The sequence below is a fragment of the Coturnix japonica genome, unplaced genomic scaffold (genome assembly GCF_054131305.1).
Source record: "Coturnix japonica strain WE unplaced genomic scaffold, WE-NBRP24 Scf100, whole genome shotgun sequence".
In the NCBI taxonomy this organism is placed as follows: Eukaryota; Metazoa; Chordata; class Aves; order Galliformes; family Phasianidae; genus Coturnix; species Coturnix japonica.
The window spans coordinates 309,325-324,571 of NW_028189003.1; the positions used below are offsets into that span (position 1 = coordinate 309,325).

The 15,247-nt window shown below is 47.5% G+C and overlaps 1 protein-coding gene across 14 annotated transcripts in view; it reads left to right on the forward strand.

The window, feature by feature from the left end:
- SUPT16H (SPT16 homolog, facilitates chromatin remodeling subunit) overlaps window positions 1-15,247 on the forward strand; it is a 113,240-nt gene that overhangs the window by 89,709 nt on the left and 8,284 nt on the right. For 4 of the 14 annotated variants that reach the window (XM_085534799.1, XM_085534801.1, XM_085534802.1 and 1 more), the window contains 4 exons: window positions 625-794; window positions 7,128-7,257; window positions 11,202-11,331; window positions 12,747-12,824. In XM_085534799.1, coding sequence (XP_085390925.1) covers window positions 625-794; window positions 7,128-7,257; window positions 11,202-11,331; window positions 12,747-12,824 — 508 coding nt within the window. Of the gene's footprint in view, window positions 1-432; window positions 460-624; window positions 795-2,312; window positions 2,372-3,095; window positions 3,155-7,127; window positions 7,258-9,828; window positions 11,332-12,746; window positions 12,825-15,247 lie in introns of those variants that run through there. The other 10 variants (XM_085534803.1, XM_085534806.1, XM_085534807.1 and 7 more) reach the window with 8 other exon arrangements.

Below are 15,247 nucleotides of genomic sequence, written 5' to 3' on the forward strand. Positions count from 1 at the left end.
ATGACCCAAAAATGCCGTTTTTCGCCCCAAACCAGCCCCCGTTCATGGTGACCCTGGACGAGGTGGAGCTGATCCCCTATTAACTCTTACCCCTATTACAACCCTATTAACACCCTATTATCCCCTATTAACACCCTATTAACCCCTATTACCATTATTATACCCCAATAATGGTGTATTTTAGGCTCAGAAATGACCCAAAAATGCCGTTTTTCGCCCCAAACCAGCCCCCGTTTGTGGTGACCCTGGACGAGGTGGAGCTGATCCCCTATTATCCCCTATTACGACCCTATAAACCCCATTACAACCCTATTAACCCCATTAAAACCCTATAAACCCCTATTATAACCCTTTTAGACCTTTTAAGACCCAATAATGGTGTATTTTATGCTCAGAAATGACCCAAAAACGCCGTTTTTCGCCCCAAACCAGCCCCCGTTCGTGGTGACCCTGGACGAGGTGGAGCTGATCCCCTATTAACTCTTACCCCTATTACAACCCTATTAACACCCTGTTATCCCCTATTAACACCCTATTAACCCCTATTACCATTATTATACCCCAATAATGGTGTATTTTAGGCTCAGAAATGACCCAAAATTGCCGTTTTTCGCCCCAAACCAGCCCCCGTTCGTGGTGACCTTGGACGAGGTGGAGCTGATCCACTTTGAGCGCGTCCAGTTCCACCTGAAGAACTTCGACATGGTCATCGTGTACAAGGACTATGGGCGTAAGGTCACCATGATCAACGCCATCCCCGTAGCATCGCTGGACCCCATCAAGGAGTGGCTCAAGTAAGTGACTATAAAATGAACCAAAATCACCCCAAAATGACCCAAAAATGACCCAAATGTGACCTGGAAGGAAGCCCGAAAACCAGGCCAAAATTGACCCCAAAAGAAGCCCGAAAACAAGGCCAAAAATGACCCAAAAAATGTCCCTAAAATGACCCCAAAATGACCCAAAATGAAGCCTGAATATAAGGCCAAAAATGACCCAAAAATGACCCAAAAACAACCCCAAGGCTCAAGTAAGTGACCCTAAATCACCTAAAAACGACCCAAAAATGACCCCAAAAGAAGCCTGAAATGAACCCCAAAAATAACCCAAAAACAACCCCGAAATGACCCAAAATGAAACCTGAAAATGAGGCCAAAAATGACCCTGAAATGACCCCAAAAACGACCCCAAAAGAAACCCAAAAAGAACCCCAAAATGACCCAAAAATTACCCCAAAAGAACTTGTAGAGAACCCCAAAATGACCCAAAAATGAGCCCAATATGAGCCCGAAACAACCCAAAAATAACCCCAAAAAGAAGCCTGAAAAGAATCCCAAAAACGAGGCCAAAATGACTCAAAAATGTCCCCAAAAGAAGCCAGAAATCAAGACCAAAAACGACACCAAAAATGACCCCAAAATGACCCAAAAAGAAGCCTGAAAACAAGGCTAAAAATGACACCAAAAGAAGAACAAAATGACCCAAAAACGACCCCAAAAGAAGCCCGAAAAGAACCCCAAAATGACGCAAAAATGTCCCCAAAAGAAGCCCAAAATGAAACCCTCAAAGAACCTCAAAACGACCCAAAAATGACCCCGAAAAGAAACCCAAAAAGAGCCACAAAATGACCCAAAATGACCCAAAAATGACTGCAAAAAGAAACCCAAAAAGAGCCCAAAAGTGACCCAAAATGACCCAAAAATGAGCACAAAAGAACCAAGGTCACCATGATCAACGCCATCCCTGTAGCGTCGCTGGACCCCATCAAGGAGTGGCTCAAGTATGTGACCCAAAATCACCTAAAAATGACCCAAAAACAAAGTCAAAAAGTAGCCGAAAAAGACCCAAAAAAAAGCCTGAAAACAAGGCCAAAAATGACCCCAAAATGACCCGAAAACAACCCGAAAACGAGGCCAAAAAAGACCCAAAACCAACCCGAAAACAAAGCCAAAAAAGACCCAAAAGGACCCCAAAATTACCCCCAAACGACCCAAAACCAACCTCAAAATAAACCCCAAAAAACCCAAAAATGACCCCCAAAAAAAATGTCCAAAAAGAACCCAAAATGACCCAAAAAATGACCCTAAAAGGAGCCAAAAACGAAACCCTAAAAGAACCCCAAAAGAAACCTCAAAATGACTCCAGAAAGGAACCTAAAAGAACCTCAAAATGACCCAAAAATGACCCAAAAAGGATCCCAAAAAGAACCCCAAAATGACCATAAAATGACCCAAAAATGACCCCAAAAAGAAACCCAAAAAGAGCCACAAAATGACCCAAAATGACCCAAAAATGACTGCAAAAGAACCAAGGTCACCATGATCAACGCCATCCCTGTAGCGTCCCTGGACCCCATCAAGGAGTGGCTCAAGTAAGTGACCCAAAATCACCTGAAAATGACCCAAAAATGACCCCAAAATAAGCTCGAATGATCCCAAAAAGAACCCCCAAAAAAAAGCTGAAAATAATGCCAAAATGACCCCAAAATTAGCCCAAGAACGAACCGAAAAGAAGCCTGAAAAGAACCCCAAAAACGACCCCAAAACGACCCAAAAATGACTCCAAAAGAGCCCCAAAAGAAGCCCAAAATGACCCAAAAATGACTCAAAAATAACCTGAAAAGAAGCCCGAAAACAAGGCCAAAACTGACCCAAAAACAACCCCAAAATGACCCAAAAATAACCCGAAAAGAAGCCCGAAAACAAGGCCAAAAATGACCCAAAAATGACCCCAAAAAGAACCCGAAAATGACCCCAAAAGAACCCTAAAAATAACCAAAATATGACCCCAAAATGACCTCAAAAGAAGCCTGAAAAGAACCCCAAAAACGACCCCAAAAATGAACCCAAAAGAACCCGAAAACAAGCCCAAAAAGAAACCTGAAATGACCCCAAAACAGCCCCAAAATGTCCCAAAAACAACCCCAAAGGAAGCCTGAAAAGAACCCCAAAATGACCCAAAAAGGATCCCAAAAAGAACCCCAAAATGACCATAAAATGACCCAAAAATGACCCCAAAAAGAAACCCAAGAAGAGCCCCAAAATTACCACAAAATGACCCAAAAACGAGCACAAAAGAACCCGAAAAGAACCAAGGTCACCATGATCAACGCCATCCCTGTAGCGTCGCTGGACCCCATCAAGGAGTGGCTCAAGTAAGTGACCCAAAATCACCTGAAAATGACCCAAAAATTACCCTGAAATGACTCAAATATGACCTGGAAGGAAGCCCAAAAACTACGCCAAAAATGACCCCAAAAATGACCGAAAAAGAAGCCCGAAAACTAGGCCAAAAATGACCCAGAAACGACACTGAAACGACACCAAAATGACCCAAAAACGACCCCAAAATGTCCCAAAAAGAACCCAAAAATGAGCCCAAAACTGACCCTAAAAGAAGCCCCCAAAAAAGCCCCAAATGACCCAAAAACGACGTGAAAAGAAGCTCAAAATGACTCAAAAATGACACCAAAGATGACCCCAAAAATGGCCCCAAAATGTCCATAAAAGAAGCCCGAAAAGAACCCCAAAATGACCCAAAAATGATCCCAAAAAGAACCCAAAAATGACCCCAAAACGACCCAAAAATGACCTCAAAAGAAGCCTGAAAAGAACCCCAAAAATAAACCCAAGAAGAGCCCAAAAATTACCACAAAATGACCCAAAAATGACCGCAAAAAGAAACCCAAAAAGAGCCCAAAAATGACCCAAAAACAAGCACAAAAGAACCAAGGTCACCATGATCAACGCCATCCCTGTAGCGTCACTAGGCCCCATCAAGGAGTGGCTCAAGTAAGTGACCAGAAATCACATGAAAATGACCCAAAAATTAGCTGGAAAGATCCCAAAGATCTAAAAACCCCAAAAAACCCCAAAACCCCAAAGTTTGGGACACCAAAAACCCCATAGACCCCAAACTTTAGGATCCCAAAGACCCCAAAAAACCCTAAAGACCCCAAAACCCTAAAGTTTGGATCCCAAAGACCCCAAAAAAAACCCAAACTTTGGGACCCCAAAAACCCCAAGAAACCACAAACTTTGGGTTCCCAGATACCCCAAAATCCCAAAGTTTGGGTTCCCCAAAGACCCAAAGTTTGGGATCTCAAAGACCCAAATCTCCAAACTTTGGGATCCCCAAAACCCCAAAATCCCAAAGTTTGGGACCCCAAAAACCCCAAAACTCTAAAGTTTGGGATCCCAAAAAACCCCAAACTTTGGGATCCCAAAAAACCCCAAAACCCGAAAGTTTAGGATCCCAAAAACCCCAAAGTTTGAGTCCCCAAAAACCCCAAACTTTGGGATCCCAAAAACCCCAAAACCCCAAAGTTTGGGATCCCAACAACCCCAAAAAACCCCAAAAAACCCCAAACTTTGGCATCTCAAAGACCCCAAAACCCCAGAGTTTGGGTTCCCAAAGATCCCAAAAACCCCAAAATCCCAACGACCCCAAAACCCCAAAGTTTGGGACCCCAAAAACCCCCAAAACCCTAAAGTTTGAAACCCCAAAAACCCCGATCCCAAAGACAAGAAAACCCAAAAAACCCCCGAACTTTGGGTTCCCAAAAACCCCATAGACCCCAAAGTTTGGGACCCCAAAAACCCCAAAAAACCCAAACTTTGGGATCCTAAAGACCCCAAAAAACCCCAAAGACTCCAAACCCATACCTTGGGACCCAGAAAACCCCAAAAAACCCAAAACTTTGGGATCCCAACAACCCCAAAACCCCAAAGTTTGGGATCCCAAAAACTCCAAAAAACCCCAAACTTTGGGACCCAAAAAACCCCAAAAACCCCAAAACCCCAAAGTTTGGGACCCCAAAAACCCCAAAACCCCAAAGTTTCGGATCCCGAAGACCCCAAAATTCAGACGAGGGGGGGTGTTTTACCTTTAGGGACCCCAAAAAGGCGGTTTTTAACCCCAAAATGACCATGTTTTTGGGGTGACCCTATTACAGCTCGTGCGACCTCAAATACACTGAAGGGGTTTTACATTTGGGACCCCAAAAACCCCAAAATCCCAAAGTTTGGGATCCCAAAGACCCCAAAAAACCCAAAAGACCCCAAAGTTTGGATCCCAAAGACCCAAATCTCCAAACTTTGGGACCCCAAAAACCCCAAAACCCCAAAGTTTGGGATCCCAAAGACCCAAAAAACCCTAAAGACCCCGAAACCCCAAAGTTTGGGACCCCAAAAACCCCATAGACCCCAATCTTTAGGATCCCAAAAAACCCCAAAGTCTGGGATCCCAAAAACCCCAAAAACCCAAAACTTTGGGTTTCCAAAATCCCAAACTTTGGGACTCCAAAAACCCCAAAAAAACTCAAAACCCCAAAGTTTGGGATCCCAAAAACCCCAAAAAACCCAAACTTTGGGATCCTAAAGACCCTAAAAAACCCCAAAGACTCCAAACCCATACCTTGGGACCCAGAAAACCCCAAAAAACCCAAAACTTTGGGATCCCAAAAACCCCTAAAACCGCAAAGTTTGGGACCCCAAAAACCCCAAAACCCCAAATTTTGGTATCCCAAAAACCCCATAGACCCCAAAACCCCAAACTTCGGCATCCCAAAAACCCCAAAACCCCAAAGTTTGGGACCACAAAAACCCTGATCCCAAATACCCAAAAACCCCAAAAGACCCCAAAGTTTGGGACCCCAAAAGCCCCCAAAACCCCAAAATTTGGGACCCCAAAAAGCCTGAAAATCCCAAACTTTGGGATCCCAAAAACCCCAAAATCCCAAAGTTTGGGACCACAAAAACCCCAAACTTTGGGGCCTCAAAAACCCCAAAGTTTGGGACCCCAAAAGCCCCAAAACCCCAAAGTTTCAGATCCCGAAGACCCCAAAATTCAGACCAGGGAGGGTGTTTTACCTTTAGGGACCCCAAAAAGGCGGTTTTTAACCCCAAAATGACCACGTTTTTGGGGTGACCCTATTACAGCTTGTGCGACCTCAAATACACTGAAGGGGTTTTACATTTGGGACCCCAAAATCCCCCAAATCCCAAAGTTTGGGATCCCAAAGACCCCAAAAAACCCAAAAGATTCCAAAGTTTGGATCCCAAAGACCCAAATCTCCAAACTTTGGGACCCCAAAAACCCCAAAACCCCAAAGTTTGGGATCCCAAAGACCCAAAAAACCCTAAAGACCCCGAAACCCCAAAGTTTGGGACCCCAAAAACCCCATAGACCCCAATCTTTAGGATCCCAAAAAACCCCAAAGTCTGGGATCCCAAAAACCCCAAAAACCCCCAAACTTTGGGATCCCAATGATCCAAAAACCCCCAAAAACTCCAAACTTTGGGACCCCAAAAACCCCAAAGTTTGGGATCCCAAAACCCCCAAAACCCCCAAACTTTGGGATCTCAATGACCCCAAAGACCCCAAAAAACCCTGATCCCAAAGACCGAAAAACCCCAAGAAACCACAAACTTTGGGTTCCCAAATACCCCAAAATCCAAAACTTTGGGATCCCAACGACCCCAAAGACCTCAAAACCCCAAAGTTTGTGACCCCAAAGACCCCAAAAAACCCCAACGACCCCAAAACCCCAGAGTTTGGGATCCCAAAGACCCCAAAACCCCAACAACCCCAAAATCCCAAAGTTTGGGACCCCAAAAGCCCTAAAATCCTAAAGTTTGGGATCCCAAAAACCCCAAAATCCCAAAACCCCAAAGTTTGGGTTCCCAAAAACCCCCAAAACCCTAAAGTTTGGGACCCCAAAAACCCCGATCCCAAAGACCCGAAAACCCAAAAAAACCCCGAACTTTGGGTTCCCAAAAACCCCAAAACCCCAAACTTTGGGATCCCAAAAACCCCAAAATCCCAAAGTTTGGGACCACAAAAACCCCAAACTTTGGGACCCCAAAGACCCCAAAAAACCCCAAACTTTGGGATCCCAAAAACCCCAAAAAACCCCAAACTTTGGGACCCCAAAAACCCCAAAAAACCCCAAACTTTGGGACTCCAAAAACCCCAAAATCCCAAACTTTAGGACCCCAAAAACCCCCAAAACCCCCAAACTCTGGCATCCCAAAAACCCCAAAATCCAAACCAAGAAAGATTTTACCTCTCGGGACCCCAAAAAGTCGATTTTTAACCCCAAAACCGTGTTGTTTTTGGGGTTGCAGCTCGTGCGACCTGAAATACACTGAGGGGGTTCAGTCCCTCAACTGGACCAAGATCATGAAAACCATCGTGGACGACCCCGAGGGATTCTTCGAACAGGGCGGGTGGAGCTTCCTCGAGCCCGAGGGGGAGGTGGGTTATGGGGGATATAGGGGATATGGGGTCTATGGGGTCTATGGGGTCAATGGGGACATTGGGGTCAATGGGGACATTGGGGTCAATGGGGACATTGGGGTCAATGGGGACATTGGGATCAATGGGGTCAATGGGGTCTATGGGGACATTGGGATCAATGGGGTCAATGGGATCAATGGGGTCAATGGGGACATTGGGGTCAATGGGGACATTGGGGTCAATGGGGACATTGGGATCTATGGGGTCAATGGGGACATTGGGGTCAATGGGGGCTATGGGTTCATTGAGGTCAATGGGGACATTGGGGTCAATGGGATCAATGGGGACATTGGGGTCAATGGAGACATTAGAGTCAATGGGGACATTGGGGTCAATGGAATCAATGGGGACAATGGGGTCAATGGGGACATTGGGGTCAATTGGTACATTGGGGTCTATGTGATCAATGGGGTCTATGGGGTCTATGGGGGTAATGGGGACATTGGGGTTAATGGGGACATTGGAGTCAATGGGGACATTGGGATCAATGGAGTCAATGGGATCAATGGGGTCAATGGGGACATTGGGGTCAATGGGATCAATGGGGACATTGGGGTCAATGGGGACATTGGGGTCTATGGGGAGGATTGGGTCAGTGGGGTCAATGGGGTCAATGGGGACATTGGGGTCAATGGAGACATTGGTGTCTATGGGGTCAATGGGGTCTATGGGGTCAGTGGGGTCTATGGGGTCAATGGGGACATTGGGGTCAATGGGGACATTGGGGTCAATGGGGCTGTTCTTCGAACAGGGCGGGTGGAGCTTCCTCGAGCCCGAGGGGGAGGTGGGTTATGGGGTCTATGGGGTCTATGGGGCCTGTGGGGTCTATGGGGGCTATGGTGTCTATGGGGGCTATGGGGTGGATGGGGACATTGGGGACATTGGGGTCTATGGGGTCAATGGGGTCTGTGGGGACATTGGGATCAATGGGGTCAATGGGGACATTGGGGTCAGTGGGGTCAATGGGGTCAATGGGGACATTGGGGTCAATGGGGTCAATGGGATCAATGGGGTCAATGGGGACATTGGGGTCAATGGGGACATTGGGGTCAACGGGGGCTGTGGGGTCAATGGGATCAATGGGGTCAGTGGAGACATTGGGGTGGATGGGGACATTGGGGTCAATGGGGACATTGGGATCTATAGGGTCAATGGGGACATTGGGGTCAATGGAGACATTAGAGTCAATGGGGACATTGGGGTCAATGGGATCAATGGGGTCAATGGGATCAATGGGGTCAATGGGTTCATTGAGGTCAATGGGGTGGATGGGGACATTGGGGTCAATGGGGACATTGGAGTCAATGGGGACATTGGGGTCAATGGGATCAATGGGGACATTGTGGTCTATGGGGTCTATGGGGTCAATGGGGTCAATGGGGACATTGGGGTCAATGGGGTGGATGGGGACATTGGGGTCAATGGGGTCTAAGGGGTCAATGGGGTCTAAGGGGTCAATGGGATCAATAGGGTCAATGGGGTGGATGGGGACATTGGGGTCAATGGGGACATTGGGGTCAATGGGGTCTATGGGGGCTATGGGATCAATGGGGTCTATGGGGTCAATGGGGGTAATAGGGACATTGGGGACATTGGGGTCAATGGGGACATTGGGATCAATGGGGACATTGAGGTCAATGGGGACATTGGGGTCAATGGAGACATTGGGGGCTATGGGGTCAATGGGGACATTGGGGTCAATGGGGACATTGGGATCAATGGGGTCAATGGGGACATTGGGGTTTATGGGGACATTGGGATCAATGGGGTCAATGGGATCAATGGGGTCAGTGGGTTCATTGAGGTCAGTGGGGTGGATGGGGACATTGGGGTCAATGGAGACATTGGGGTCTATGGAGACATTGGGGTCTATGGGGACATTGGTGTCAATGGGGTCAGTGGAGACATTGGGGTAAATGGGGACATTGGGGTCTATGGGGTGGATGGGGACAATGGGATCTATGGGGTCAATGGGATCTATGGGGTCAATGGGATCAATGGGGTCTGTGGGGACATTGGGGTCAATGGGATCAATGGGGTCAATGGGATCAATGGGATCAATGGGATCAATGGGGTCTATGGGGTCAATGGGATCAATGGGGTCAATGGGATCTATGGGGTCAATGGGGTCAATGGGGTCTATGGGGTCAATGGGGTCTATGGGGTCAATGGGATCAATAGGGTCTATGGGGTCAATGGGGTCTATGGGATCTATGGGGTCTATGGGGTCAATGGGGTCTATGGGGTCAATCGAGGCCACATTGACCCCATTGCAGCCATATGAACTTTATGGGGCCGTTTTGGGGTTGAATTTTGGGTTGAATTTGGGCTGTTTTGGGTCCAGTTTTGGGCTGAGTTTTGGGACAAATCGGAGCCATTTTGGGGTGAGTTTTGGGTTAAATTTTGGGGTGAAACGGAGCCTTTTTGGGGCCAGTTTTGGGGTTGAGTTTTAGGGTTGAATTTGGGGCCATTTTGGGTTGAATTTGGAGCCATTTTGGGTTGAATTTGGGCTGTTTTGGGTCCGTTCAGGGCAGCGAGGCTGAAGTAGGATCTTGGGTTGATTTTGGGGCCATTTTGGGTTGAATTTGGGCTGTTTTGGGTCCGTTCAGGGCAGTGAAGCTGAAGTAGGATTTGGGGTTGAATTTGGGGCCATTTTGGGATGAATTTAGGGTTATTTTGGGTCGAATTTGGGCTGTTTTGGGTCCGTTCAGGGCAGTGAGGCCGAAGTAGGATCTTGGGTTGAATTTGGGGCCATTTTGGGTTGAATTTGGGCTGTTTTGGGTCGAGTTTTGGGCTGAGTTTTGGGACAAATCGGAGCCTTTTTGGGTTGAGTTTTGGGGTTGAATTTGGGGCCATTATGGGTTGAATTTGGGCTGTTTTGGGTCCGTTCAGGGCAGTGAGGCCGAAGTAGGATCTTGGGTTGAATTTGGGGCCATTTTGGGTTGAATTTGGGCTGTTTTGGGTCCGTTCAGGGCAGCGAGGCTGAAGTAGGATTTTGGGTTGAATTTGGGGCCATTTTGGGTCGAATTTGGGCTGTTTTGGGTCCGTTCAGGGCCGTGAAGCTGAAGTAGGATTATGGGTTGAATTTGGGGCCATTTTGGGTTGAATTTGGGCTGTTTTGGGCCCGTTCAGGGCAGTGAAGCTGAAGTAGGATTTTGGGTTGAATTTGGGCCATTTTGGGTTGAATTTGGGGCCACTTTGGGTTGAATTTGGGCTGTTTTGGGTCCGTTCAGGGCAGCGAGGTCGAAGTAGGATCTTGGGTTGAATTTGGGGCCATTTTGGGTTGAATTTGGGGCCATTTTGGGTCGAATTTGGGCTGTTTTGGGTCCGTTCAGGGCCGTGAAGCTGAAGTAGGATTATGGGTTGAATTTGGGGCCATTTTGGGTTGAATTTGGGGCCATTTTGGGTTGAATTTGGGCTGTTTTGGGCCCGTTCAGGGCAGTGAAGCTGAAGTAGGATTTTGGGTTGAATTTGGGCCATTTTGGGTTGAATTTGGGGCCACTTTGGGTTGAATTTGGGCTGTTTTGGGTCCGTTCAGGGCAGCGAGGTCGAAGTAGGATCTTGGGTTGAATTTGGGGCCATTTTGGGTTGAATTTGGGGCCATTTTGGGTTGAATTTGGGCTGTTTTGGGTCTGTTCAGGGCAGCGAAGCTGAAGTAGGATCTTGGGTTGAATTTGGGGCCATTTTGGGTTGAATTTGGGGCCATTTTGGGTTGAATTTGGGCTGTTTTGGGTCTGTTCAGGGCAGCGAAGCTGAAGTAGGATCTTGGGTTGAATTTGGGGCCATTTTGGGTCGAATTTGGGGCCATTTTGGGTCGAATTTGGGCTGTTTTGGGTCCGTTCAGGGCAGTGAAGCTGAAGCAGGATTTTGGGTTGAATTTGGGCTGTTTTGGGTCCGTTCAGGGCAGCGAGGCCGAAGTTGGAGAGTCGGAGTCGGAGATGGAGGACGAGACGTTCAACCCGTCGGAGGAGGATTATGAGGAGGAGGAGGAGGACAGCGACGAGGATTATTCATCCGAGGCCGAAGAATCAGGTAAAAATAACCCGAAATCAGCCCAAAATGAACCAAAATCCCGTAAATTTGGGGGTGATGAGATAAAGGAGGGGCCCGAGAGAAGAAATCAGGTCAAAAGTCCCATAAAAAATGAGGTTTGATGACCCAAAATCCCATAAATTTAGACCCCAAAAATGGGGATTCTAAAGCCCCAAAATCCCATAAATTTGGACCCAAAAATGAGGTTCTAAAAACCAAAAATCCCATAAATTTGGACCATAAAAGTTGAGGTTCCGAAGACCCAAAATCCCATAAAAATATCAATATTCTGAAGACCCAAAGTCCCAATAAATAAATTGAGGTTCTGAAGACCCAAAATCCCATAAATTTGGACCCAAAATCCCATTAAAGATTGAGGTCCTGAAGACCCAAAATCCCATAAATTTGGACCCGAAAAATGAGGTTGTGACGACCTAAAATCCCATAAATTTGGACCCAAAATCCCATAAATTTGGACCCTAAATGTTGAGGTTCTAAAGACCCAAAATCCCATAAATTTAGACCCCAAAAATGAGGTTCCAAAGACCCAAAATCCCATAAAAATTGAGGTTCTGAAGACCTAAAATCCCATAAATTTGGACCCAAAATCCCATAAATTTGGACCCAAAATCCCATTAAAGATTGAGGTTCTGAAGACCCAAAATCCCATAAAAATTGAGGTTCTGGAGACCCAAAATCCTATAAATTTGGACCCAAAATCCCATAAATTTGGACCCTAAAAATAAGGTTCTGAAGACCCAAAATCCCATAAATTTGGACCCAAAATCCCATAAATTTGGACCCTAAAAGTTGAGGTTCTGAAGTCCCAAAATCCCATAAATTTGGACCCCAAAAATGAGGTTCTGAAGACCCAAAATCCCATAAATTTGGACCCAAAATCCCATTAAAAATTGAGGTTTTGAAGACCCAAAATCCCATAAATTTGGACCCAAAATCCCATAAATTTGGACCCCAAAATCCCATAAATTTGGACCCAAAATCCCATAAATTTGGACCCCAAAAATGAGGTTCCGATGACCCAAAATCCCATAAATTTGGACCCCAAAAGTTGAGGTTCTGAAGACCCAAAATCCCATAAATTTGGACCCGAAAAATGAGGTTCTGATGACCCAAAATCCCATAAATTTGGACCCAAAATCCCATAAATTTGGACCCCAAAATCCCATAAATTTGGACCCAAAATCCCATTAAAAATTGAGGTTCTGAAGACCCAAAATCCCATTAATTTGGACCCAAAATCCCATAAATTTGGACCCCAAAATCCCATAAATTTGGACCCAAAATCCCATAAATTTGGACCCCAAAATCCCATAAACTTGGACCCCAAAAACAGGTTTATATTTTTCTATGGGGTTTGGGTCCGTTTTGCCCAATTTTGGCCTTTTTTGCCCCAGAATATTCCAAGGAGTCGCTGGGCAGCGAAGAGGAGAGCGGCAAAGATTGGGATGAGCTGGAGGAGGAGGCCAGGAAAGGTGCGGTATGGGGTTATGGGGTTATGGGGTTATGGGGTCTATAGGGTCTATGGGGTCTATGGGGTCTATGGGGTAAATAGGATCTATGGGGTCAATGGGGACATTGGGGTTTATGGGGTCTATGGGGTCAATGGGGGCTATGGGGTTATGGGGTCTATGGGGTCTATGGGGTTATGGGGTCTATAGGGTCTATGGGGTCTATGGGGTCTATGGGGTAAATAGGATCTATGGGGTCAATGGGGACATTGGGGTCTATGGGGACTATGGGGTCAATGGGGTCTATGGGGTGGATGGGGGCTATGGGGTCAATGGGGACATTGGGGTCTATGGGGTCAATGGGGTCAATAGGGTCTGTGGGGTCTATAGGGTCTATGGGGTCAATGGGGTTATGGGGTCTATGGGGTCTATAGGGTCTATGGGGTTATAGGGTCTATGGGGTGGATGGGGTCTATGGAGTCTATGGGGTCTATGGGGTTATAGGGTCTATGGGGTCTATGGGGTGGATGGGGGCTATAGGGTCTATGGGGTCAATAGGGTCAATGGGGACATTGGGGTGGATGGGGGCTATGGGGTCTATAGGGTCTATGGGGACTATGGGGTCTATGGGGTCAATGGGGTCTATGGGGTCTATGGGGTCAATGGGATCTGTGGGGTCATTGGGGTCAATGGGGTCTATGGGGTCTATAGGGCCAATGGGGTCTATGGGGTCTATGGGGTTATAGGGTCTATGGGGCTATGGGGTCTATAGGGTCTATGGGGTCTATAGGGTCTATAGGGTCAATGGGGGCTATGGGGTTATGGGGTCTATGGGGTTATAGGGGCTATGGGGTCTATGGGGTTATGGGGACTATGGGGGCTATGGGGTCTATGGGGTCCACAGTCGCCTATGGAGTCAATGGGGTCTATGGGATCTATGGGGCCAATGGGGTGGTTCAATGGAGTCTATGGGGTCTATGGGGTCAATGGGATCTATGGGGTCTATAGTAGTCTATGGGGCCAATGGGGTCCATAGTTGCCTATGGGGTCAATGGGGTCTATGGGGTCAATGGGATCCATAGCAGTCTATGGGGTCTATGGGGTCAATAGGATCAATAGGGTCAATGGGATCTATGGGATCAATGGGATCTATGGGATCTATGGGGTCTATGGGGTGGATGGGGGCTATGGGGTCTATGGGGTCAATGGGGCTATGGGGTCAATAGGGTCTATGGGGTCAATGGGGTCAATGGGGACATTGGGGTCTATGGGGTCAATGGGGTCTATAGGGTCTATGGGGTTAATAGGGTCTATGGGGTCAATGGGGCTATGGGGGCTATGGGGTTATAGGGGCTATGGGGTCTATGGGGGCTATGGGGTCTATAGGGTCTATGGGGTCTATGGGGTGGATGGGAGGCTATGGGGTCTAAGGGGTTATGGGGTCTATGGGGACTATGGGGTTATGGGGTCTATGGGGTTATGGGGTCTATGGGGTTATAGGGTCTATGGGGTCTATAGGGTCAATGGGGTCTATAGGGTCAATGGGGTCTATGGGGTCTATAGGGTTTATGGGGTCTATGGGGTGGATGGGGGCTATGGGGCTATGGGGTCTATGGGGTCAATGGGGGCTATGGGGTGGATGGGGGTTATAGGGTCTATGGGGTTATGGGGTCTATGGGGTTGTAGGGTCTATGGGGTTATAGGGTCTATGGGGTTATGGGGTCTATGGGGTCAATGGGATCTATGGGGTCTATAGTAGTCTATGGGGCCAATGGGGTCCATAGTTGCCTATGGGGTCAATGGGGTCTATGGGGTCAATGGGATCCATAGCAGTCAATGGGGTCTATGGGGTCAATGGGATCTATGGGGTCTATAGGGTCTATGGGGTCTATGGGGTGGATGGGGGCTATAGGGTCTATGGGGTCAATGGGGTCTATAGGGTCTATGGGGTTATAGGGATCTATAGGGTCTATGGGGTCAATGGGGACATTAGGGTCTATGGGATCTATAGGGTCATTGGGGTCTATAGGGTCTATGGGGTCTATGGGGCTATGGGGTCTATAGTGGTCTATGGGGTCTATAGGGTCAATGGAGTCTATGGGGTCTATAGGATCTATGGGGCCAATGGGGTGGTTCAATGGAGTCTATGGGGTCTATGGGGTCCATGGGATCTATAGGGTCAATGGGATCTATGGGGTCTATGGGATCTATGGGGTTATGGGGTCTATAGGGTCTATGGGGTCAATGGGGGCTATGGGGTTATGGGGTCTATGGGGTCTATAGGGTCAATGGGGTCTATAGGGTCAATGGGGTCTATGGGGTCTATAGGGTTTATGGGGTCTATGGGGTGGATGGGGGCTATGGGGCTATGGGGTCTATGGGGTCAATGGGGGCTATGGGGTGGATGGGGGTTATAGGGTCTATGGGGTTATGGGGTCTATGGGGTT